At 47.4% G+C, this 25,690-nt stretch overlaps 6 protein-coding genes across 6 annotated transcripts; 3 read left to right on the forward strand and 3 right to left on the reverse strand.

Annotated features, from left to right (window-relative positions):
* Positions 1-1,292: 1,292 nt before the first annotated feature.
* Positions 1,293-3,059, reverse strand: M430DRAFT_136287 (hypothetical protein). Its single transcript, XM_024862457.1, has 3 exons — positions 2,860-3,059; positions 2,357-2,802; positions 1,293-2,306 (listed from the first exon to the last, which is right to left on the reverse strand). The coding sequence occupies exons 1-3, from the start codon at positions 2,929-2,931 to the stop codon at positions 1,577-1,579; spliced, it is 1,248 nt and encodes a 415-aa protein (XP_024723437.1). The 5' UTR covers positions 2,932-3,059; the 3' UTR covers positions 1,293-1,576.
* Positions 3,060-3,290: 231 nt separating this feature from the next.
* Positions 3,291-5,974, forward strand: M430DRAFT_136290 (hypothetical protein; the record flags this gene model as incomplete). The annotated part of the gene is made up of 5 exons (XM_024862458.1): positions 3,291-3,621; positions 4,066-4,109; positions 4,426-5,259; positions 5,333-5,644; positions 5,756-5,974. 5 exons carry the CDS (start codon positions 3,291-3,293, stop codon positions 5,972-5,974), a joined length of 1,740 nt encoding a protein of 579 aa, XP_024723438.1.
* Positions 5,975-8,632: 2,658 nt separating this feature from the next.
* Positions 8,633-10,699, forward strand: M430DRAFT_17313 (hypothetical protein; the record flags this gene model as incomplete). Its single annotated transcript, XM_024863642.1, has 4 exons — positions 8,633-8,810; positions 9,114-9,237; positions 9,458-9,954; positions 9,999-10,699. The coding sequence occupies 4 exons, from the start codon at positions 8,633-8,635 to the stop codon at positions 10,697-10,699; spliced, it is 1,500 nt and encodes a 499-aa protein (XP_024723439.1).
* Positions 10,700-15,044: 4,345 nt separating this feature from the next.
* On the reverse strand, positions 15,045-16,307 carry M430DRAFT_97483 (hypothetical protein; the record flags this gene model as incomplete). Its single annotated transcript, XM_024870043.1, has 2 exons — positions 15,045-15,834; positions 16,066-16,307. The coding sequence occupies 2 exons, from the start codon at positions 16,305-16,307 to the stop codon at positions 15,045-15,047; spliced, it is 1,032 nt and encodes a 343-aa protein (XP_024723440.1).
* A 4,959-nt stretch (positions 16,308-21,266) lies between these two features.
* On the forward strand, positions 21,267-22,631 carry M430DRAFT_85431 (hypothetical protein; the record flags this gene model as incomplete). The annotated part of the gene is made up of 1 exon (XM_024869632.1): positions 21,267-22,631. A coding segment is annotated over one exon (1,365 nt), but the record flags the coding sequence as incomplete, so codon positions are not given.
* A 441-nt stretch (positions 22,632-23,072) lies between these two features.
* On the reverse strand, positions 23,073-25,553 carry M430DRAFT_48963 (hypothetical protein; the record flags this gene model as incomplete). Its single annotated transcript, XM_024868031.1, has 2 exons — positions 23,073-23,623; positions 23,681-25,553. The coding sequence occupies 2 exons, from the start codon at positions 25,551-25,553 to the stop codon at positions 23,073-23,075; spliced, it is 2,424 nt and encodes an 807-aa protein (XP_024723442.1).
* Between the last annotated feature and the right edge of the window lie 137 nt (positions 25,554-25,690).

The following is a 25,690-nucleotide window of genomic DNA, read 5'->3' on the forward strand; positions in this document are numbered from 1 at the left end:
GATATGGTAGAGTCCTGTTCTAGATAGATGTTTATAGATAATAGACTAGTTACTATACTGTCCGAAATATTCTTGATTTACGCTATGATTTTCAGAACTGTCGTCGTTATTCTTCTGTCGCTGTCATTCCTTAACTCATTATCGATTTATTGCTACTATTATTTTAAGCCAAGACTTACCCCTGACTCCCTGAGTCTATTGCTAAGTCAGCCAGAGTATATTGTCAAGCTTCTCGTCCAGATCCCTTGAGAACCGAGCATGGCCACTCCTATCTAGATACAAAATTTGTGAATCCTGACAGCTTTAAATACAGCCATCTGTTACAACTGATGTTTGGCAAGGAACCAGTTTTTGGCTAACATCAAGATGCTCGTTCTCCTTAAAGGGGTACTAGAAGAGAACATCTTTTTGAATTACTGTCATGACTTTCATGACTCTATATAGAGTTGATAATTGTCGCTACTTGATCTATTCTACCTACACTCTAGATGATCGATTTCTTATTCTACGATCTTATAGTCATTTGACAATTTCTCGACTACTTCATCTTTAAGGACTACAGATCAGTGATCGTTTTCACTAAGCTTGACGTCTCGCGAATACCTTATCTTTAAGAACTACAGACCGGCCTACCTACACGATCGTTTTTTAATATTCTTAGTTCACTGCTTTAAGAAGTTTTGTTGTAGTTGTTATTACCGTTATTACTACTGTTATTCTTGTCGTTATTCTTGTTATCGTCTCTACCCTTATAATCGCTACCATTCTTTTATTTATTATCTTTTACAAAATCAACGACAAGTTAATAATCCTACTTAGTCTACACTCTCTACACAACAAAGTAAGGCTAGTAAGACACACTAGATAACATATCCAGATATCTAATTATATACAGCTGCTCGCTCATCCAACCTCTTATCAGGGATGTATGTGAATTAGTTCCTAGTAAGATAGAAGAAAAACAGAAGGACGAGTAACCAGTTTATATAAACCTTTCTCTACACACGTAAGGCATCAGAGAACCGAGACAGAGCACGTGAGGATTTTAGATTTTTTATTCATGATCTTTTGTTAAGGATCGTTTTATAGATTTTAGTAGGTAATTTCTTGGTGTCATTGTCTATGGGTTTTGTTATTAGTTCCCTTGCCTTACATTTGTTACTTTGATTGTTATATGTTATGAACAGAGGATGGAGAATCTTGTGGTAAGAGGAGTTGGAATATTCTTAGAGGGCGGAACCAGACCGCCTATGGGAAGAGTCTGTCTCAGTAGTAGTGGTATGCAAAACGATTGGGTACCCGAATTGATTGCTGCCATTCAAGGATATACGAGATGGTATTAACTTGGTACAGGGGCTTTTATAAGTAAATAAAACAGCAATGGGAAAGAATTGCAATGCCAATTTTATGTCTGACCAGTCTATCAATCATCTAGTCTCAAGATGAATATGCACCGGTAACACTCCTAAACGCCATTGCAGTCAGAGAGCATATCTAACGTTCAAATCACATGTCATCGTTCGCGTATCCTTCCCAATGCCCCTCCTGAGAACCGTTGGAGCTCTTCCTCAGAGACCTAAGTCCACTTTTGCACCGCAGTTCCGCCCTTCTTGAACTCAGGTATTTCACCCAGTACCAGACTCTTGTCCGTATGGTCCTTGTTAGGGAATGTTGTGGCAAGGACCCAGGGTCTCTCATTGCTGCCTGGGTACGCTCGCTCAATGAATGCATACACATCACCAATGGTATGCGTAGTATTGAATCTAGCGGGCAGTCTCGTACCATTAGCCAACTGGATTCTTAACATAACTGTTGGTACTGAAGAGTCGACCTCGACTTCTGGGACAGAAGAGGATGATGCGGCTGGCGCAGCTGCTGATGGAGGAGCGGCGGTGGTGCTAGATCCACCAGGTGTAGGGCTCCCGAGTCTGTGTCCACCGCCAGAGAATGGCTTATAAACCTTTGGAGGAGGCTTGTAATTCTCATCGTGCTTGATCAACTGAACATCAACAGGTTGGTCGGCACGAACGTTCATCAGGTGAAGAGGAGCTCGTCCTTGACGGATCATGGCTAGATCAGCTGCATTCTGAGCGTCGTCGAATCTGCGAAGCGGGCCATCTTCGATGCTAAATCCGTCATTCCAAAGATGGAGAATGCGAGTCTGTGTCGGCAATGGTTCTGGTGTTCGGGCATGAGGGTCGGGGATAACTTGGGAGGGGGTATCGTCGCCGCCGAGGGTCATGCCAGTGCCACGGAATCGGGAAGTTGGAGCTGGAGATGGCTCTCCTCCTGGTCTCGCAGCATTTCTTCGGATAGTCAGTACCTATTAAAGTAGTCTGAACGAGGGGGTACTAACGCTCTAGCCTTCTTGAGGATATCATTGACAACCTTTCTTGGATCATTCCTGTTGGGAGGATCCTGCACGGCCAGACCCGACTTCTCACCACCGGCAAATAGATCCCTAGGCTGCTCACCCGGCTCATAATCATCGTCATCGGAGTCATCGTCGTCGTCGTGTGCGTGCCCGTGGCCGTGGCCCGAGGCAGCAGTTTGGTTTATCGAACTCAGTGTTGCAATTCCACCTCTCCGCGGTGGACGAGATGCCCTGGAGCTGGAGCCAACTGAGGGGATAGCTTGAGGCGCTGGTCTGCCATCAAGAGTTCGTGGTCCGGTGTATGGTTCGGGTTCTTGAGGGTCCTCTGCACCTCCCTGAGCTCCCGCAATGCCTTCTTCTTGAGACGTGTAGTACTCAGCAGCTGCACCAGAGAGATCCCACCGGTTCGCCGCAAGGAACTGCTGGGCCTGGGAAGAAGCGTTAGTCAAGTACATAGCTTTGCGGGGAAGGCGAGGGGCTTATACATCTGAGGGCGAGGCTCCAGTGAGGTCGCAGAACTCCGTAATGAGTTGATCGTGACTGGTATTGTCCGCCATGGTAGCAGTCTGTTTGACGTAGACAGAGACAAGGAAGAGTTCAGGCTCTTGAGGCGATTCTCAATTTTGTCAAGGGACGGATTTGTAGGGAAGAAAGTGAATGGTTTGGTCCTGGGAGACAAAGACAACCAGGCAACTTTGGACGTCACCCCGCTAAGCGGGAGGTTGGAGCTATGGGGGATTCTCTTCTGCCTTAGATACCAGGCATCCACAGCTCAACCGCGGCAGGTGCCGTCCAATATCCAAAGCTTCAACGGCGAACCCTCCTCCTCAAGGCTCAACTCACCTCTTCCCCTCCCAAACCCCTCCCGGAGACTGAAAAAGCTGTCAGTTGCTGTCTGGGCATTCGGGAGCCCACTATGTCTTCCGATGATCGAACCAATCCTTTGACGGAGTCTTCAATGACCATCCCCTCCGACTCCGAGCAGTATTCCGGCAACGATGAACTTTCCCCATCACCTCCATCTTCCTCCAGCTCTCGCCCGATCATCTTATATTCTCCGCCCAGTCTATGGGGAATAATCCGCGGTGCTGCAATCAACCTGCTACTGCCATTTATCAACGGACTCATGCTGGGTTTTGGGGAGTTATTTGCACATGAGGCGGCGTTTAGGTTAGGATGGGGAGGGACAAAGGTAACTCCACTCCCCACATTGGTTTCATGTCACAGTTCAAAATGCGAGGATTGGGGTGCTTCTGGGCGCTGGAATGGAAACCTTGACCGCCTAGGCGGGTTCAGTCTCCGTCGACGTCTTTCCAGCAACTGCACGAGGCTGACACATCTACTACCAGGTCTTCCCACGTTCGCGAGCATCACATCCAGCAGGACCAGGAGTTGAGGTTCGGGAGGACCCATATGAGAGGCGTCGGAGGATGGAGCTGGATGACCTAACAAGGCTGGAATGAGGAGACGTTAAAATACAAGAGAATGGTGTTTGGGAGTTGTACATATGCATCGGGAATGCCCTGTCACACGGAAGATGGACACGCAAAATGCACATAGGGATGGCTCTGAAAAGCTGCTCTCGATCCTGAGACGATGGTTCTCGGGGTCTGATTGTCCGGGGTAGATAGATGAGTTGGAGTTTCACGTCTGAAATAACAATCCAGCCCACAGATACTGGAAATTTTGAGGCCTAATGGTCGAAGCACATTTATTCCAAGAGCAGACCAAGATTGTGATTAGAATCTCTCCAAAGCGTATTCAAGCAGTCAGTGCGAGGCGGCAATGAATGGCCTCCCCGGGCATTGGCTGATGGCGCTAGATGAAGTGGCAGCCTTACGCCGGGCCTGCCTTGCCTTACCTTACGCGATTTGGGCCTCAAAATATTTTGCGACGTTGTTGCGGCTTCAACACCACAAAATGCTTCCCAGCAGAGGACTCCGTTGGTCAAGCCAGACCGTAGGCATAGGCCGGCGGCGTCTGGAACAGGTCTCTACCAGACACGTATGGGCTCCCGTCTCTAGAATCTCGCCAATTGCTGACTCGTCCAGTTCTCCTCCTCCATTGTACAAAATGCCCCCATTAGATCCAATCCGCTCCTTTCCGAGAGAGGCGCATCGACTTCAAGAATATACACAAAATCTCCCTTCTCGAGAACGAATCTTTTAATACGAAATGGGGCGGGCATTCGCTTTGCTTCAACCACTCCTCTCGCTACCTCACCCGCGGCCTCCCCAGCTACCCCGGATCCAAGTCAAGCTGTCAGCTCTTCTGCAGCAGTTCCGGCAGCTCCAGCACCTCCAGCTGAAGTTGTCCCCTCTTCCATAGATAATGCTATAGACTTTACCACCGGCTCACTGTACGAGATCCCCGAACACATCGGCTACTTGAAATCCCTTGGGCTGGATTATGGCTGGGGTCCGACTGCTTGTATCGAATGGCTTCTCGAACATGTCCACATCTTCGCAGGAACACCGTGGTGGGTCTCAATCTCACTCACCGCGATCATTATCCGCGCAATTCTATTCAAGCCCTACATCGATGCGGCGGATAACGCAGCCAGGATGCAAGCTGTCCAGCCGATCACGCAACCTCTTACGAAACAGATGACGGCGGTTAGAGGGGACACGACCGCAGTTCTTCAGATCAGGTCTGAGATTCAAGCAATCCATAGGAGGGCGGGCATCAAGATGTGGAAGAGTCTTGTGCCAATGACACAGATGGTTGCCGGTTACGGAACGTTCGTACTTCTGAGAGCGATGGGAAAATTGCCAGTACCCGGGTTGGAGACGGGCGGTGCTCTCTGGTTCCACAACTTGACGATTCCCGATCCCTTTTTCATCATGCCGGCTGCTACGGCTTTTGTTCTGCACATGGTCCTGAAGGTACGTTGATCCTCTCAATAAATGGCTCTACGTCCCTGCTACGTAATGGTAGCCTGTACTGACGGTGCTACAGGGAGGTGGAGAAACAGCGGCGACAACCATGTCACCCCAAGCTATGAAGGTCATGACATACGTCTTCCCATCGATAACATTCCTCTTCACCGCCTTCATGCCAGCTGCGCTTCAGGTCTCCTTCTTTGTGTCCGGTCTTCTCGCGTTCGGTCAGGCCCGGCTCTTTAGATTGCCCGCCTTCCGCTCCTACTTCAACATGTACCCCTTGACCACCCCCGGGGCGGCAAAGCCAACCCCATACAAAGGAACGATGAAGGTTCGAGCGCCCATGACCCAAGCCGAGCTCAACCGCACGTACCAGGGAAGCCGCAGCGTGACAACGGCGAGCCACGAAATCAAAGCCGAGCAACCAGCTCCTCAGGCCCCGGGCAAAGAGAACCCGATCAAGAAGTTTGTGGTCAGCACGGTTCAGGGGACAGTCAAGGACATCTCGGGTACGGTCAAGGATGTCACACAGAGCGCCAAGGACCTGCTCGGGAAGGGCAAGGAGGGTCTGAAGGAGAGACAGTTGAAGAGCGAACGGGCGGCGGCGGCGGCGTACGAGGAGAAGAGACAGAAGGAAATCCGACAAGAGCGGTACGAGCGCGAGCAGCAGCGGAGAGCGGAGCGGGAGGCTAGACGGATGAGAGATGAGGAGTCGTGACGAGTCGTGCGTTGAAAATAAAGCTCTCTTGTATAAATAGAAAAAAATTCCTGAAATCGAGGAGGAGGATCCATCTCTTGTAAATCACCAACTTCCCCTATATCTGGGCAGCTCAAATAGCATTTGTTTCGTTCTTTTGCATACCGCCGTGCGATTCTTGCAAAAAAAAAAAGTAACAAATTGATCAAAGATAAAATACAAACAAAATAACCAAGACCATCAGACCAAAAAAATAAAAAAATTCAGATGACATCTAGCAATACCCTGTTTCGATCAGGGGACCTCCGGGTTATGAGCCCGGCGCGCTTCCTCTGCGCTATATTGCTCTTATTCTTGTTTCTTCGGTCGTCCAATCATTGGGTATATACCCCTGTCATCCTACTTCCTCAAAAAGATTTTCTTAGATAAAAATCAAGAAAGATTAAAAGAAAAAAAGAGGCTTGAGTTAATAATAAAAACAAAAGGTAATCGAACAAAAAAGAATTGTAGGATAGATAGCAATACCTTGTTTCGATCAAGGGACCTCCGGGTTATGAGCCCGGCGCGCTTCCTCTGCGCTATATTGCTGCTTTTTTGATTGGTGGATGGGAGCAAGAGCGGTATGAGGATATTTGTATGTACCTTACCTTTAGGTAGGTATGGTTATGAAAAGCAGATTGAATTGATATTCTTGTTCTTTGTTGTCAAAGGGAAACATAACCGGAAGCAAGCATGGAAAGGATATTTAGGTAATTAAGAAGTAAAGAATTGGGATGGTCAGAGTGAGCATCGGTTAGGTAGGTATCTAAGGCAAGGTAAGGTAGATGACCGGGGAGGAGTGTATTTTAGGAGGGGCTGTGGTCTTGGGAATAATACCTAAGCTGCAGTGGCCCTGTATCATGTCTATTTTTGATGGCTTTTGAATGACCTTTTTCTAGATCTACTTGTATAAAATCAGATGAATTAAATTGGTTTTGTTGTATCGTATCTTAGATACCAACAAGAAAAGAGAAGGTAGGAAATTGGGCGCATGGGCGGGAATGTATCTATCTATCGGGCTTGTATGGCAGGCAGGGGTGAAAATTGAAAAGGTGAGCCATGTTGGAGATATCTGTGGATTATGGACTTTGGATTTTGGATGTTAGATGTAGATAGATGGTAAGGCAAAATGGAGAGAAAGCAACAGAGAATAGGTAGGTACCTACCTTACCTTAGGTAGGTTGTGGTTTTGGGTTTAGAGGCAGCGAGGAGAGGAAAAGAGATGGCTGGGAAGCGGTGTTTCAGGACAGGAAAGAGGGATAGACGATAGCAGAGACATACAATAAAATAGACTCGACTGACCTGACATCATATCTGGCCCTCTTGAAGATCGCGTGTCACGATTCGGCCTCCAGACGAACACCATACTCATCTGTCTGTACTTGTACAGACATCTGCCATGTATTCCTCACGTTCTCAACTGACACTGCAACGACCGGGTTCGCGGGACCAAGCGAAAGGAAGGGATCCATCCGTCGTCGATAATTGGTTCCCCTGGACGTCTCTGATTGTTTCAGTGGCCCCGCGCTACTTGTCGAGTGGTCGTAGATAGCGATGCATCATGAATCGCTTCCATGGCAAACCCTGAGTCTCGGGCGCGAGAAAGGGGGGGCGATGCTCCGTGTAATATCAGAACTCCGAACTCTCTGATTCAGATGTATGTCATATGTACAGAGAATTCCAGGGCATGTTACTCTGCATAGTTGTGCTTGTATGACATCCCAGGAGGAAGGATCAGGGTCATGTCTCAGCTGAGGGCTTAGCAGGGCGTTGGGCTATTCCTGGTGTGCAAGGAACATCGTGAACCTCTCTCTCTCTTGTGTCTCCCTGTCTCCCTTTCTTCCTCTTCTTTCCCTTCTCTTGTCTTTCTCTCTCTCTTCCGCCTTCTCTTCCTTCACCACTCATCGTCGCTCTCTGCTTCTCTTCCGTCTTTGCTTGCCTCGCTTTTGCAGGTGTCGCTAGCTGACATCCATTCCTTTCTGAACATACACTCCTTTCTCGACGACGTGCCTAGGTCGCGATTTTCTCCTTCGTTTCGCTGCTAAGATTGCTGGGAGGGGCTGGACAGTCAACAGTCAACAGTCAACAATCGACAGTCGTACACAGAAGAATTAGAGCCAGGAACAGACACCTCTATCGCACCCACTTGGATATGCAACCAGTGACTACTGAGTCCTGCGATATTTGGAATTCAGAACTGCTATAAGAGAAGGGAATTGCGAAACAAGCATTCTATCTGTCGTGGTCATCAAAGGAGGATCTGTGGAGGATCTGTGGTGGTTGGTTTACAAAAGAGGTGGACAACGGCAGTGCTATCATTTGATTTCTACAGCCAGGGCAAAAAGTACTGGCAGGACTCACTTCGTCTAAACCGGGTCACATCGCTTGCGCGCGCTGGAAAGCCTCGCAGTGAATACGGCTCGCGTGGTGGGGGATTTCTTCTCGTCTTGAGAGATCGCGCTCCTCATCTTCGCCTACCCGTCCCCTCCTCACCCACAACAACAACACGCACCCTCATTTCTCACCACCAACTCCTTACTCTCCCTTCTTCGTCCTCGACTTTGTCCCTCTTTTACAGCAATCAAACCCCCTTTCTCTCGTCTGGTTTACAACCAAATCCACCCCTCTGAACTGCCCGGCATGCAGTTCTCTACTTCTCCTCTGGCCGTCAAGGCTCTCCTTGTCCTTCTCTTTGCCCTCAACGCCTCTGCCTTTTGGCGCATGCCCTGCATGTCCCGCTCGGGTTTGGCACGTCTTGATCCTTTGATCTCCCCTGGTACTACTTCTCAGCATGTTCATGCTATCCATGGTTCTTCTGGTGAGTCCCCTTTCTGTCCCCTTTCTGCCCCGCGTCTACCCCGCATCCACCCTCCACAGCAAGCTCTGGGGCTGCTCAGGAGTTTCTTTTGTCAGATCGATCTCTACAGGCTGTTGGGCATCTAGATGATCAGATCAATGCTCCATGAGCTAGATATCTAGTATCTGTTGTAGCTGATTACTGTATCCATCCCATTCCCCTCTAACACGATATGTCGCGTCTATATTCATTCGATCTACGCGCTGTCTAACATTACATCATCACACCAACTCATTGATCTATCTTGCTAATCACAAATCTCAGGTTTCTCTGAGAGTTCTGGCCATGCTGAGCTTGTCGCTGGCAACTGTACATCCTGCCAAGTCTCCCAGGACAAATCTGCATACTGGACCCCTGCTCTCTACTTCCAGCACGCTTCAACTGGCCAGTACGAGCTTGTTCAGCAGGTTGGCGGCATGCTTGCGTAAGTTTCTTTCCTTTGTTTACACCCTGGCACTTCAGAGGCTTGAAGCGCCAATCGTCCCAAGTCTCTGGCGCCCATGCTCCCTTGCTGGCTTCTGTGCTACATACAGATTAAAACTTAAGACGCGTCGCGAGCAAGAGCACTTATCTCCAGTATATTATTGACATCTACTAACACGTACTAGATACTATCTTCTGTACCCTAATGCTGGCGAGACTACTGTCGAAGCCTTCCCTGCAGGATTCCAGATGATTGCGGGCGACACCTTCCAACGTAACTTCTCATACCCGGTCCCTGATATCCCAAAGTCCAACTGGGACCAGGCTCCATACAATACCCAGGCCTTCCTTCAACAAGCTGCCCTTGGATTCAACTGCCTCAATTATGCAAAGCAGGCTGAAGGGTCCCTCTACCGCCACTTCTTGCCAGATAAAGCTTACCTGGATGCCAATTGTATTGATGGTGTCCGCTTTGAGCTGATGTTTCCAAGCTGCTGGAATGGCTCTCTTGATTCTACCGACCATAAATCTCACGTCGCTTATCCATCTGAGGTTATGACCGGCGATTGTCCCCCAGAGTACCCAAAGCGTCTCGTGTCTCTCTTCTATGAGACTATCTGGAACACTTATGAATTTGTCGGTCAGGATGGTCAATTCGTCATCTCTAATGGTGACCCTACTGGTAAGCCCTCCCTGACTGTTCAACTTCATCGCTAACATCAACAGGTTACGGTTACCACGGTGATTTCATCATGGGCTGGGATGAGGACTTCCTCCAAGAGGCAGTCAACACATGCACGAACCTCTCTGGCGAGATCCAAGACTGCCCACTCTTTGATATCCAGGATAGCGATGTCTGGGACACTTGTAGCTTTGCTGAACCAGCTGCCCTGGCCTCTGACAATGTTCTCGGTCCTGTCGGTGCCTTGCCCGGCAACGTACCTATCGCACCTGGCCCAGCTTATGCCATGTCCATCGATCTTGCTGATGCCCCACCACATCCTTCTGTGTCGCACCCCGCCACAACCTCTAGCGCAGCTATCTCCGTCGCGACATCCAACCCTGTCCCGACACTCAGCTACTCCTCTGGTCTGAGCCTTGGAACGTCAGACACATACATTCCTGGTGCGATCTTCGCGGCCGCCACGAAGGAGGTCTCCTTGCCAACCACTTTCTCCACCTCATCCACCACATCCTCGGCCCCTCCCCCCAGCACCTCGTCTCCCACCACCACATCCGCTCCGACCTCGATCCCCACAACTTCGCCCTCCTTCATCGCAACCCAATACATGACCACCGGCCAAGTCGTCGAGGAGCTCCTCTGGGTCGAAGAACTCGTCACCGTCACCGTGCCAGCTACGACCACTGTGCGTTCCGAAGGCCGCAGTCATATTCATAAGCATCGGCACGTCCGCCGCCACCTCTGAATATAACATATTTGATATATTCATGTGTGCACCGGCTCGGATCGGATTTTTCACTTCTCTTGTCGTTTACTTTTCGTGTGCTTTTTATTTGATGGAGGGATGGATACGCATGGATGGATATGGATGGAATGCATGAGCCGACCGCAAGGAAGGCAAAGTAGTAGTCAATCATGCATGGAGGGCATAAGCTGGCATAGGACAGAAATGGTATACGTGAAAGCGATAGGCAGGTCCTATCTCATCCGTATTCAGCAAAAGTAGCTAGCTATTAGTTGCTTAAGTTAGGTAGCTATGCACTCAAATCAATGAATGGTATGGAATCAAATCAAGGTTTTGATCGTCTCTATATATAAAAGTCCCTCGTCAATCAGAAAGTACAACCGAATTCTCGCTTTCTCATAGCCACAATTCTTCTAACACCATACAAAACTCTTCCTATGTTCCGGATTTTCTAAGTCAACAAAGAACCTTTCGACGGATCGAGCGTCAAAGAAGTTAGGTCCAAAGAGGGTGGGCCCTTTCAAAGTTACCTCCTACTTACTTCGGAGCTCCTGGGCAAGACCATCAGGCATATCGAAAGTTTAACGCCCCCCTAACCCCACACCTTATAAGGCAAACACGATAAGGCCAGAAAGGGAAAGACCCCAAAGGTCTCTGATTACCTTAAACGAAATCGACGCCGACGACCTGACCATTGCTTGGGAACCACAAGGCAGATGGCACCGTGTTCACGGCGAGCCTTCCCGGCAATCCTAGGCTATTGGCACGAAGCAACACTGCACCCTGGGTGGGTTGGAATTTTTTTCTCTTTTGGGATGGTGAAGAGGTTTCTAAAGTGAGGATTTTAATATATTATTCAATGTTCAACTTCCCTGACAACAATGTATTTATCTGACAACGACAAATTCCTTCTCACAACGATAAAAGTTCACTCACTAATTGAATGCACTTCGGGGTGCTCTCAAAGATTGAATTCTAGAATCTCTCTCTCATGGCGTTCCAAGTATTCCCCGTAATCCTTGGGTTTAACATCAAAGAACCTAGGTAGGTATCTAATAGATTCTTTCTTTCACGCTGATGCCACCTGGAATATCTCTATAACCCGCCAGAGCATCTCGCGATAGTTTGTAGTAGAACATGCGCAAAATTGCATACATCTAGGGTACCTTATATATAGGTTGTCTCGACTATTCCGTAGGTACCTACCCCATGGGGTAGTTGGGACCTGCATATAAAATGGGGACCCAGCTTACTGTCCCATTCTAACCACATGCATCACCAAACCCCAACACCGACAAAGGCATCTTGATTCTTGCGCACATCTTCTGGTAAGTAGATGATCTATCTACCTATTAATTTGTTTCTAATACATTTAAAAGGGCGTAGAAAGAAAAGGCAGGGCACAAACCATACCCGATACCCTCAGTTCACCAGCTAGCTGCCTTGTGACCGCCAACCATGCAATAATCTTCGACCTTTTTTAACCTCGTCGTCTGTGGTGCTGATGATGATGACAAGGGAGATGGACATAATTTCGCAAATTTCATGGGGTATCAGCAAGTTTCCCTACGACAAGAAAGACGGGGGTACATTCCTGTCATGCTTTCCGTTTGACGAACACTTCGAGTACCTTGGCAAAAACAACATCGAAGATATCAAGTTTGTGGATTACTCGAAAGCGGTGATCCAATCTTGACTTTCTCTCGGGCTCAGTTAGCCAAGCAGGAAGAAGGGTGGGAGGATGTAAAACCAGACAAACTCAGAGAGAGGGCGGTTACCTGGATTTTGGAAACGGCAAAGAAAAGCAAAGCCTGGAGGCGTGGTAAGCAAGACGCAATCACGCTCACTTATCGATCTAGAAGTATGTATCTAAGTGAGTTCCCCCGACTGGGGTGTGCAGATCCCTCTATCTCTAACCCAGGCAAAGCCACTACACCCAGGGCATGCCCGCGGGAGCATTTCATGGGCATCAAGAAACGATTGATGAGTTGGCTAGAAGCTGATCAAAAACGTTCAATCAGGCGGAAAAAGCGTTGCCGTTGAATACGTCGAAAAAACCAGCTCCTGGATACGTCCATCAGATCAAACACGCCTTCGAATTCGGATATAGCATCACACATGTGGCATTACTCGCACCATGCCATATACCATCTCTAGCACACATACGGTGATACCGAAGATCCGCACTCTTATCATCGCACTAGAGGCCGTTCTTACTGTAGTCTTTTGGGCTATGGCCCCCTCCAAGAAGGAGTGTGCCCGTGGAATCTAGATACATTCGAGTGGCTAGGCCTTGGGACGCACTCACTACTCCGAGAATTTATCCGATATACTAAGGGGGAAATAGATCTTACGCCTTAACAACTTGAAGACATGGATCGGATTATTGAGGAGAAGAACCGAAAGTACTAAACTGCATACTATCGAGCTCTACGAGAAAACCCTACCCCAAAATACAGAGCGCGCCAAAAAGCAAGCAACATCTCTATTGCGCAGTTTGCGATGTGTCATGCCGTGATGCGGCAAAGTGAGTATCCACCGATACGGCCCATGCTCTGGACATACATAATTCACGTTTCTAGAGTCAGGTTCCTTGTTGAATTGGCAATAGTTGACAAATGGATGACAATAGAAACAGTATAATTTTGGGAACTTAGAAAACATCCTTTTGATGCTAGTGAAAGCATCTAAAGCTTTAGATGCTAGTGACCGTGTTAGATCAGTAAGTAAGGAAGGAGCGAAGCTACTTGCTTCCTACTATAGTACCCTCACTCCTTCTATCTTTTATCGGCATGGCTATAACTATTTCTCCTCCGCTAAGAGGATCCTCTATTTCTTATCATTATCCTCTACTAACAACTACTATCAGGCTTTACATTAAGGACCTTGATTCTTTATTATAGAGTCGCTTACAGAAGAGTTCCTTAACGTACTAAAAGGCTACAACTCTAATGATGATACTAAAGCTTAGGAGATCTAGCCTCGTCCCCTTTACAAGTAAGGCGTAGAGAGTATTATCGAGATCTTTAAACTCGTAATAGACAATAGAGTAGCATTAAAGAAATGACTTCGAAACTAAGAATAGACAGCTATAGCTCTAGGCACGTAGGACGTAGGATAGCGATAGCTAAATCGTTTATATGCTTTTCTAAAGACCCTAAGCGTAAAGTAAGTCATTCTTGTTAACATAGGGCTTTTAGGTGACTTTGTCTAGTAACTAACACCTTTACCTTCTTCCTAGAGAAGGAGAATGTCCTACAGGTAAACATATCTATCGCTTTATCGATTCGATAAGTAAGATTATTACCTCTAAGTATCGAGACAAACCTCGTCTATCTCTATCAACTATCAAAACTAGTATAAAGACCCTTGTTACCGTCCTCGTGTACACGTATAAAGACTTTAAGATGTCTGCATACTGGGTGGCCAAGTGCAAGTCAGTAAATGACAATGGGAAGAGTAAATGACAATGGGAGGAATAAATGACAACAGGAAATATTGATTTGAAACTGAGGCCGTCGCGGAAGAATTTGGTCCTGCGGCGCGCATTACTGCCTTCTGAAGTAGCTCAGAGCTTACCTCAGGGGATACAGTCCGTAGCACGGCTTTTGCGGTGTTCACGTCGTCTGGCGTAACCAGGCCTTGGACAGCTTGGAAGCGCTCATTGTTTATAGTATCCTCGCCGTGCTTAGCTTTGAAAAAAAAAAGGGGGGGCGGCGGGGGGGCTTTACGTACCGGGCGTTATGCTGTTTTTCGAAAAGCGTTGTCAGAAAAGAAACAGAAGAGAGTTTAAGAAAGCAAGAAAATCAAATCAGAAGGAGCACCAACACCAGGAACATTAATAGAAGCTTTACACATCGGAGGCGGAACGACGAAGATGGGGAGCTCAGACATCGAGGAAGGCCATCTGCGGACCAAGCACGGGGGGTACAAGCTGTAAATTAAACAGATAGATAATCCCATCTTTTTATTTCATCATTCGGGTCTAGGTCATCAAGAGGCAGGGAACAACTACATCTCTACCTTAGGTAGCTTAGCATGCTCATGCTTGAAATTGGTTGGAGAGAAAAAAAGGATGTAGCCATGTGTTGCTTACGTCGGAAAGATGGATGCTATAGCACGATATCCGATATAAGCGTCGAAGTCTGTTTAGTTACCTTCTAGAATTAGATAATTTCGAAGCTGTTAGCACGATACTTGTATAGTATGGTCGAAAACCCAAGCTCAAGATGTATCTATGCATAAAATCATCGTTTATTCACTACCTGCCTGAACTCCTGGGTATTTTTTTCCGCCAACGCCAGCCATTATCCACCATTCAAATCATCCATCGCCAGTTATACATCTATGCAGCAGCCTCAGCTGTAGCTCCCCGATCCGCACCCTTCCTAGCCGGCGAATCCAATTCCTCAAACTGCTCGCGAGCAATGAAGCAGTTCTCCATCGCACAATTGAATCTCTCCTCACCAGGGGGAAGGACCACTGCCAAGTATGTATTGGTGGTGAACTTGACGACAAACATGGAAAAGACGTTGAGTTTAAGTTCGAAGAGGGAGAACTGCTCGGCTGACTTCGGAGTACCGGTGTAGCGACTGGTACTCTGCTTGAAGTTTTTGATGATGTTGCTGAGACGTTCAAAGCGGTCGGTAGTGGGGTTCATAGCACCAACCTCCGAGCACCAGCTAGAAACAACCAGGAAGGACGATCGTTCGAACAGCAGAACCTCCTCTGCCATTATAATCTTGCCCAACGAGCCTAGATGCTTCTCGATCTGATGCAGGTTCGGAACCAGATCGTGAATGATCTCCGCCCAAGCCTTGTATAGAGATTGGTCCCAGATGGAAGTAGCAAACGGAATGGGGTTGAAGGAATCGGACTTGGATTGGATGAGGGAGACGCGATCATTATAGATTTCCTCACGCTGATTCGGCACGACGAGATCCATCTTATGAACAAGGATGTAGACGCCTGCGGTTGGCGAGAATTGGCTAAGGGCACCGATGATAGAGCGGTAGGTGAGAAGATCGCGGTCAAAGTCTCGGGATTCGATATCGAAGACGTAGATGAGGACACCGACGTTGGAGAAGACGTGCTGGCGTTGCTGAGAGAGGTAATTCTCCATAAAGGCATCTTGACTGGGAGATGTTAGCTGAGACCTGGAGCCGGACATAAAAATGTGGGATTGAAACGTGTAGATTGGCTAATTGGCGCAGAACAGAGCAGCATGGGGCATTCTCGACCCGTTTGAAGCTGTAGACACCGTCCGAGATCTGAGAAGAGCCGGCAATACAGCGCTATCAAGCATTGTCGTGGGGTAAGGCTGGTTTTTGAGGCTGTAGATTGAGAGGAGGAAATTGAATGCTCACCCTCCGCAGTCCCAGAGATTCAGAGTCAGATTGCCGAGGAACTTGACATGGCTGAGGTCAACATCAATCGTAGCTCCCAATCGCCGGGTGTCCTTCGCAACATAGTTGCTGAAGATGATGCTTCGCATGGAGCTTTTGCCCGATCCCGATTTGCCCATCAAGAGGACCTTCTTCTTCTTTTGCTTGCGGGGCTCGGAGACAGGTGAGACAGCGGGCTCATCCTGAATGCTTAGATTGTTCATCTGCTCCATGTTGGCAGCTTGCAGGTCGTTGTGAGTTGAGGTTGTAGAGGAGGATTTGTCGCTTTCGGACGAGAAGGTCATCTGGCTGAGGGCGACGCCGTCGAAAATGAAGGTAGGCTTTGTCATGATTGGCGGCTTAACCGAGCGGCGATAACAAGAAGGAAGGCGGTGATAGGGAAGGTCGGCGGTGTGAGATAAGGTTGTGGTTCTGCCGGCAACTCGCTTAAGCTACCTTGTACCGTACAGAGTAAACATTCACTTCACGCTCTCATTGATTCACTTCTTTCGACGCTGACATTTTCCCATGAACCTACAGTATCTGCATCGGGAACTAAGCCTTGATATTATTTTAGCATCGATCAGTTGTTTGTGCCCTTACTGGAATCAATCCATTACTTCAGAGAGCAGCTGAAAGAAGGGTGACATCGATTGTTCTCGAGCTTGCTCCTGGTCCATAGCGACATGCGTGCCATTCTCTCACTGGTGGCTCGAACAGCTTCCAGGGGTATTGAATACTGCAGGTGAATGATGACACGCCTTTTTATTCATATGGGTATATCAGAACAAAGATGGGCGGAATCGACTGAGGAATGTGGAATGTGCCTAGGAATGCGGCGTTGCGACCGGCATTTGAATGCTTGCTCCACAAAACAATACATTCTCGATAATGGAACCCAGTCAATACATTGACGCTGATTATCCCAAGCAGAATGGATAGCAGAATGGATAGCGGATTGCGATTTTGGCTTCTGGGAGATCGGCGGAGAAACACGCAGAAGCCAACGGGTTTGGCTCTACAACCTATAAAGTTCTCCAAATCGACAAATGAGCCCGCGACGCAAACTACCACAGCTTCAACATCCTCGTCTACATTTGAAGATTCAAACTGCGTACGAGGCAGTATGGGCTGTGATCCCAAGGTTAGGAAGAAGGTCGCAGGAAGCGAAATAGATGATGTTAGTTCTGGCATAAATTCAACCAGTGGAGAGTCCTCCTGAAACACCCACTACAACTACCGGAATTTGCGTAAGGAAATTGGAAGGTCTCGAAGTTACATCCCCCGGGCACAGAAGAAAACAAGCAGAGGAACGGACCTAAGTACCTGAAGAATCCCGGATCCGAGAAGAGGAAATAAACTCTGGTGACCTGCAGGAGCAGGTAGGAGTTCACAATCATGAGCTGTGTTTTATCGGATAGATCTTGTGCTTGATACTCGGAAGAAGTGACTTCCATTTGTTCTAAAGAGATTGATGTTGCTTCAATATTGGTCAAAGACTTTACGACAGGAACTCGAAACACTTTGAACATATTGAAGTGGGAGCTAAGGCTTCTATCCTACTTTGTTGATGATAGACAATTGCTGGAGTTATTCTCACACTTGAACGTTTTACTTCTCGACTTCTCGAACTCCGAGCACCAATTTTCCATTTACCCCTTATTCCTTGCAGTGAAGTCCATATTTCTCGAGAAAGTATCTTGATCGCTGTTGACCTCTATTTACCAGTGGCTTCTCCATCAGCCAGGCAAAGCTCTCTGTACATCCGTCTTATTATGAACTCGAGCTTGATTTGTTCCCCATTTGACGCTGATATTGCTTCATTACGCAATCCAACACATTGATGCATAGGAATATACTGTTCTAGTGTTATGGTATTCAAGTTGGCGGTCTCGGCGGACATGGCCCTGGAAGTTGCCTCATGCCTTTGCCTTTTGCCTTATCCTATAATCCCAGTTGTGTTTCTCTCAAATGACCGCTCCAGCCACTGTTCCCTCATCGCTAGGAAAGCGTCTTCAATCTCAGGTCTGAATATTCTGACTCGCTTTTCGAAATGCTCTCTACTTTGGTGTGGCATCCAATCTACCTCAGGACAGGGCATGTTCTTTAGATTTTAGTACCAACCCCGTCTGCTGCCTAGAAATGGCATCTTTATGACCCTTTATCATAAAGTCATCTCTACAGCCATTATCCTAATCAAAAACAGTGCATTGGACTATCTACTCGTCTAGCGATCTTCAACTATGATATTCTGATTATTCATGGGCTTGCTTTGTCTGATACTCACACCTGCTCAACGATGCTAACGACTTATTGTTTTAACAGTCGTCGATTCTTTAGAATCTCATTGATTTAATCTATTTGTGCGCATTATTCCCTGCGGTATAATCAATTCCTATGCGATCTTAGAACTGGGAATTTGCAGTACTTCATGAAATCCTTTATACCCCCTATATTTCTGAGAATTAGTGTTCCACATGATACTGTTATCTACATGAGACATCCTTCTCTTTGGGTAATGAAGAAAATAGTACCAGGAGGAGTGATAGAATCATAAATTGATTCATAATCACCTATCTTCTTGCCCTTGTAGGAGCAGATTCTATAGACCTAATAGTCTTTCCTGCAGCGTTCTAAAATTCTACAATGGGGATTGATAGGATAACTGAAGGGTAACCTATTCTTGAGGTCTCCAAGTGGACTATTGACCAACAAAGGCTGGTTTTCTGTCTTTATGGTCGTTTCCATTTATATATGCAGCTTCAATTCTAATGTTGGAAGTACGCCCCCTACTTTGTTAGATACCTTGTTTTGATGTCGGACGATTTTTAGTAAGGTAGATGTTGAAATTTCTTAAGAGTATTTGCGCAACTAGTTATTATTTCGTTGTTAATAATATGCGCAAATATCAGCAGTTCCGCTTTATGTTGTCAATTTTCATGATGCTAATGTAAGTATCATTTGCTTTAGCTCCTACTTCCTGTATCGTAGATCATAATGAATGATCAGAAAACTGGGTAAAGGTAAATGGTCAACAAAATCCATCAAGAGAGGGATAAATACTCGATCGTTCAACATTTTGATCAGGTATGTTCTTTCTTACTACCTCACTCTACAAGTAAAAAGACACAAGAAGATAACATGTGTGTGATGGTGTGGAACGGGATAGTATCATTAATGCGAATGATACTCCATCGCATATCTTCTATTCCATCGAGCTTTTATACTCTTCGATTACCACAGAGAAGAAACAATTCATGTCTGGTTATCTTTACAAACTATATCCAGCCGCCTATCTCTGACTTTATATTACTCGCTGCTCGCTGCCTAATAAAGATCCAGCGCATCTTTCAAAAATACCGCCCGCACGGCTCACTTTTCAAAAGACAAAGCAAAAAACAAAGCTCTAGAGAGATTCACCTCTCACAGCGACATAATCCCACTTGGAAGTCCGAACCCTTCTACACTATCCGCCAATCATTGCCATTCACTGATAGAACACACTCGCTTTTCCTTCTTACGGTTCCATCGCTTGCTACAGTTCATTATTTAATTATAGCTAAGTACGCGACAGACATACATTCTACTCTCATTACCACCCTCTCAATTCTGAAGTTGACTAATATTTTTTAACTGCAATCAACAGAGCGTCGACTTACATTCTGCTTAGTAGTCCAGACCCCACCGAGAAAGATACCAAGTGGCTACCTCTTATCCGAAGACTGTAAGTATTTCTCGCACTGCTCGTTTGCCCTGGGTGTGATTGCATTCGAGTTGCATATGTTTGCTCAGCACAGCTGTACACTTTCCAATCAGGATCAAACATGCAAACAGGTAATCAAACGCAACGTTTGTATCTCTCGATCATTCTCTTGCTTTTGGATCAATACTTTATATTGCGTTCTTCTGATATACTATGTATTGAATTGTACTCTACTGCAATATTTACACGTTTCATCTTTGGACTCCAGCACCCCAAACCAACGAACTTTGCTCTCTCCCACAACTGATACACTGCAATTACATGCACTGATTGCTGCGTGAAGTCAAACACTGCATTCAAGCACTCTCCTAGTCTTGTTTGCATTGCACTAGTTTTCCTTACCGTTACATTCAAGCATCATATCAACCCCTCCACACTGAACACTCAGTTTTCTAGTTATTATGACTCGGGGTTTCATGGTGAGATTCTTATAATATAGTATTTGAAATACCAATTCGTACAATCCCTAACCCAAAAAAAAAAGAAAGGCAATTAATCTCGTCCCACGATATATCCCATTATGCATTGTTACGTTTGCTAACGAGTATCTAGTTGCAGACTGCACCAGCATAAGTATACCCGAAAATCAACCATGACTTCTCTCTCGGACCCAAGCCAACTCGTTACGCTGTCCTGTGGCCAACTTCCCTCCAGCCTCGAAGCACCTGCTGCATCTATCACCGAAAAGACTTCCAAAGGACCCGATATGACTTTGCAATTGGTGGGAAACTCAACCGAAAGTATGTATATCGTCAAAAGGAAACTTGCGGATAGGCTCGCATCCCTGTACGACGAGAAGACCAAGGGATATTCTACGCCAATATGGAAGAATACTGCCAAGAAGTCCCAGCCTACGCACGTGATCGACATTTCACTGGAGAACGAAGCCAGTGGAAACAATTATACCCGGGGCAAGGAGAATAAAGATACTGCTGTGGAGATCTCAGTCAGTGAGATAAAGGACAAGACGGATGTTGGTGGTTCAAAGGAAAATAAGGTTAAAATCCCCATCCGATCAGAGTGGATTGGTACAAGTCAGTTCTCCATAGATCGTGCTATTTCCATACAGGAAAATGTAAGTGCCCCATAAGAATACCGACTACATTCAACCGGCTGATACCTTGAACAGGGACAGCTTGAAGCCCTTATTGATTATCGGAAAGCTATTGTCCACGATATATCCCTTATACCATATCACCCTTCTTTATATCTTGACCTTAGCCGTGTCGATTCGAAGCTTGGGTTTTGCGATATCGGTGCAGCAAATGCATATCGGGCCCTTATTTTAATTCAAGCCGGCCTTCAGCTCAAAGATAGTTCCTACCCAAAGATCCTGGGCCGCAAAGTTCGTCACAGCATTGCTGGTCGGATGGGAACCTACTCGACTCTTGTTATCCGGGATGAACTGAAAGGTCTACATCTCCAGGCCTACCGAGAACTTCTCAACGGCATGCTGGGCGCGGCATGTTTTTGGGACGGTTTATTAGAGGCAAAAAGAGCGTTACAGCTCTCTCCGAACGACCCTGAAATCCTCGAGCTCAGACAACATCTGAAAGATGGGTTTGAGGACAGACATAATGGGCTTAAGAAACTTGGGGTGAAGGACCTCGTAGCAATTACACGGACGGGTCAGATTTATCAGAAGTTGTACCCGTGGCTCGACGAGAAGCTATACAAAAGAACACCAGAGCTTGTTAGACAGGTGAACGAGGATTTTGGGGTGGGCAATTGTGAGGTAAAGAGCGTATTTTTTGGACCCCCTGAGATTCAGGACAAGGAAGATGTTGGTCCTCTTGGTGTGTTCGCGACTCGGGATATCGAGGAGGGAGAAATGGTCATGGTAGACCAATGTCTGACCGGCATATCAGACGTGCCCTCCAGCAAACTCGCCCATTGCGATGCTTGCCACGCCTCTCTTTCTATTCCATTCATCCATCCCGCCGACATCATCAAGCCCAGCTGCTGTGGAAAAGTAGCCTTTTGCAGCCGCGAATGCTACGAATCTGCCTCCAAAGGCTATCACAGAATCATCTGCGGGAAAGATATTGATTGGCTGTACCGTGGCAACACCGATGAGAAAGAAGGTCGCGGGATCAGATGGCGTCCAATCCAATTCCTCCGCCTTATGAGCATTGTCATCTCAGACCTACGTGCCCAGCGGACTCCAACACATCCTCTCCAACACCCGCTCATCGCACGCATGGCCGCCAACTACGCCCCGGCGTCCAAACACCACCCCGATACCTGTTGCGACTGGCAGTACTTCGAGAACGTCGTTGCGCCGCACCGAATCCTGCAGCTTCTGGACGTCGATATGTTTACCAGCCCGGAGTTCTCGCCCGAGGTCATCCAGACAATTTACTGGCGGATGGAAAACAACGCGAGTATGTCAACGGTCAATCTCTCACTCTCGAAACCGGACCCTACGCTGCTGGATGCAGAGAAGGATGCAGTGCATATGATTTGCCTTAATCCGAATTATCTCTTTTTTAACCATAGCTGCGAGCCGAACGTGTCCTGGCATGGCGCGATCCCGGACCCGTGGGTGGGCATCGAGTGGCTGAGAGGTCTCGATGGCGAGATCATGAGGCCCGGGTGTAGTGCGGTGTGGTGCTCTGCGGCAAGAGATATAAGGAAGGGGGAAGAATTGAAGATTAGTTATGTGGGCAATCCCAGGGGTGATGTGAGGGGGGATAGGGAGAGTAAGAGGAGTTGGTTAGCAAAGTGGTTTGAGGGCGGGTGCGGATGTGACATCTGCAAGGGAGAGAATGAGAAAGCAAAAGTGGAGGGGGGGAAGATGTGATTGAAGGTTGGGTGATTGGAGGGGACATGAATATGTTTGCTGGACATCTTGAGGGAGCGAGGATTGGATATGCGGTGATTTAGAGCTTTGGATGCGATATACAGCATCTTGAAAAGAACGAAATGAGCCCCGATAGATACCTCAGTGCTGATTTCCATAATAGACTTTCGTACATTTTCAAAATCTTATATTGAAAGCGCATGCATATATCCCAGCATTCATATGCATTACCAGTTTCAACTCCAATCCCCCGAGTTGAAAAACGTCCGGCACCAAAGCTGTGACACTTATCCACAGCATATGGTGACTATTTACAGAAAAATTATCGCAGAACAAGGACTAATGACATCGCCCAATTCAATGCATGAGACTATGACCCGTCGCGCAATTGAGGAAGGTCAAAATCCCAAGCTAGGTTCCATCTCAACATTCGTCTACCTCTAAGCACCCTTCCTGACCATCAGCCTCCGCCTGCCGCAATCTCCGCCAATACAGGTCCATCCTCGGGTTGATAAAATCATCGGCAACGGGCCTCACCTTGGCACACTTCTTAAGCGTCAAGCCCTTAAATTTCAACTCAATCTCCTGGCTCTCGAGACTCAAGTCTTTAGTCCACGAGAGCGATATCTTGCATACGTCGTAGACGCGCAGAAGCCAGATAGAGCGCATCTCCAGCCCGATCCATGCTTTGGTCTGGCTGTCCAGTTTGACCCATGCGTGGCGCAGGGCGATGTATGCGGGGTCTTCAGCAAGCGAGGCTGGAACATCCCAGTGATAGGGGTATTTGAAGCTCCTCCGGAGGCCGCGATTCGTGGAGCGCTTTACGTTGCTGTGGGGATGAGAGAGTCTTTCGCAGTAGGGAGCGCGCCAGCTGGGGCAGATGTCGAAATGTTCATTGCAGTAGCCCATGTGGTGATTGAGGTTTAACTTTTGCTGGTCAAAGTCGGAGAGTGTTTTGTTTGGGTTGAAAGGATCTATGTTCCTAGAATGTTAGGTGCCGTTTTAGGACAATGGAAGTGGGCAAATGGTACCTCTAATGACATCCTCCATTTCGGGACATTCGGATGGCTTAAGATCCATCTCGTGCAGGAGATAAATGACATCTGCCTTGGATGTGGCCAACATTACAGCGGCCTTGCACTTTTCAGTTTGGTTGTTGAAGTCGAATGAATTTGGGTCGAAGGGCGGGATGTCGCGAGGGGAGACTCCCTTGGGACCAAAACTGAGGGGGTCGGTGATAGGCTCACCAGCAGCGTCGACATTCGAAGGTTCGACCCCAGGCAGGATTTCAGTGTTGAGGGACGCTTCGGGTTCAACGTGAGCCGGGCTTGTGGTGTTCAATCCAGATGGGGATCTGGTTTCAATAGAGATAGAGCGAGGAACGTGTAGATTATTGGCCTCTGCGCTCTTGCGAGCGGTGCGGTATGCCTTTGCTATCATGTTCTCGTACGATTCCATATCATCAAACAAGTTCAAAAACTGATGACTGAGATTAAGTTCTTTAACGACTGTTTTTCTCAGGTCATAGTATTCTCGGAAACCCAGATTCTTCTGATCCCGAATAAAGTCGAGATACAAGTCTACATCCTCCACGGTGAGCAATACCTTACTCGTGTCCCTATCGGGGTCGACCTGGTCGACTGGGTTTGATGGTGTGATTGGGCTCAATCGGCTGTGAACATAAACAGGATTAGATTTCCCCTCTCTTTTCGAATCCGACATTGGGAATGGATCGTGATTTTCCATGCCATGACGTTCATGCGCTTCTTTCGCGACCTTAGTTTCGACATCCTGCCCTAAGTTGCTGATAGCATTATCAAGTTCAGATGAGAAGATAGACTTCATAAGATCTGTAAACCAAGAACGTTTGGTGAGGCGAGAACCCGGTTTTTCATTGGGGGTTGCGGAAGCGCTAGTAGCGGCACCGGGATTAGGGATACCTTTGAACTTGCCGATGTACTCCGTAAGGTTGAGCTTCTTGATATCTTCGGAAGAGAGCTGTGGAAGCTCGGCAACCAAGTCCTTGGCACTCTCAGGGGCGATCAAGTGTGCATAGTAGGTGATTTTACCGACCTCGTGCTCGAATACTTTGTAAGTGTCTTCCTCCGTCGAGGTATACGAGAGGTGGTTCTCGGCAGTCTTGTAAATACAGCGCCGGAAACGTCTTCGTCGTTCAGTACTAATACTTTTGTATAGCTCCCAGCATATCTTCCGCATAAGTTCAATGTAGGTACCATCATAAAAGGTCGTGTTGACTGATTCAAAGTAGCACCCATATCTAAGTGTTTGCTCTTTGGTCTTTTGGGTATACAGGAGACTCTCCGTCAAACGTTGTAGTGGTCTGAGTTGGTTAAAGCATTGCCTTATTTCAGAACTTATTCCGCGGCGGGAACTGCCATTCAAATCTCGAGAGCTGACATGTTGCAGACCTCGAGAATTCAGGTGTCGGGGAGATGGAACCAAAAGCGGACCGCCAGTGAGCTTGCTATATATCGGCTTGGCAGAAGGAGTAAGCGAAGTTCTGCCAGAAGAAGTGATTGGGCGAGAATGCTCTACAGCGGGGCCATGGCCAAGGTGTAGCGGTGGCGTGCTTGAAATGCCATTATCGATGGCTGGCTTGTCGCTGAGAGGTTGGGTTTGTGAGAAGCCCTCCACATTGGAGGTATGTCTGGATTCGAGTCCTACAGGACGAGGAACGACAATGCCGTTTGGTGCGACTTCAACAGCGATCGGTCCAAGGGTTTTATCGTTGCGTACAGGATATCGGTGGTTTCCAGCCTTGGGAGCTTGGTGGATAGTGCTAGCAGTAGAAGCCTGAGAGGGAGCTGCAGAGTGTGTAGAGACAGGATTGGCGTTGGTACAGAAGGCCGAGATAGCCAGAGCAACGATAGGTGTAAACCTCATTTCGAGGTGAAGATTTGGAGATGGACTCTGATATGAGGTTGAAAGCGTGAAGGCTGAAAGGGTTACAAATATGTAACCAATCTGCACGGGGATGCCAGTAGCCGTCCGATCTGTGTGCGATTCGTATATGTAGTTTC

Source organism: Amorphotheca resinae (genome assembly GCF_003019875.1).
Source record: "Amorphotheca resinae ATCC 22711 unplaced genomic scaffold M430scaffold_3, whole genome shotgun sequence".
Taxonomy (NCBI): Eukaryota; Fungi; Ascomycota; class Leotiomycetes; order Helotiales; family Amorphothecaceae; genus Amorphotheca; species Amorphotheca resinae.

What these genes read in the sequence shown, in the direction of transcription:
- M430DRAFT_136287 (XM_024862457.1), bottom strand. Translation starts at nt 2,931, where the DNA reads ATGGCGGACAATACCAGTCACGATCAACTCATTACGGAGTTCTGCGAC. An exon ending in CTGGAGCCTCGCCCTCAGAT is followed by an intron (nt 2,803 to 2,859) that starts GTATAAGCCCCT and finishes GCTTCTTCCCAG; the next exon opens with GCCCAGCAGTTCCTTGCGGC. An exon ending in ATCCTCAAGAAGGCTAGAGC is followed by an intron (nt 2,307 to 2,356) that starts GTTAGTACCCCC and finishes GACTATCCGAAG; the next exon opens with AAATGCTGCGAGACCAGGAG.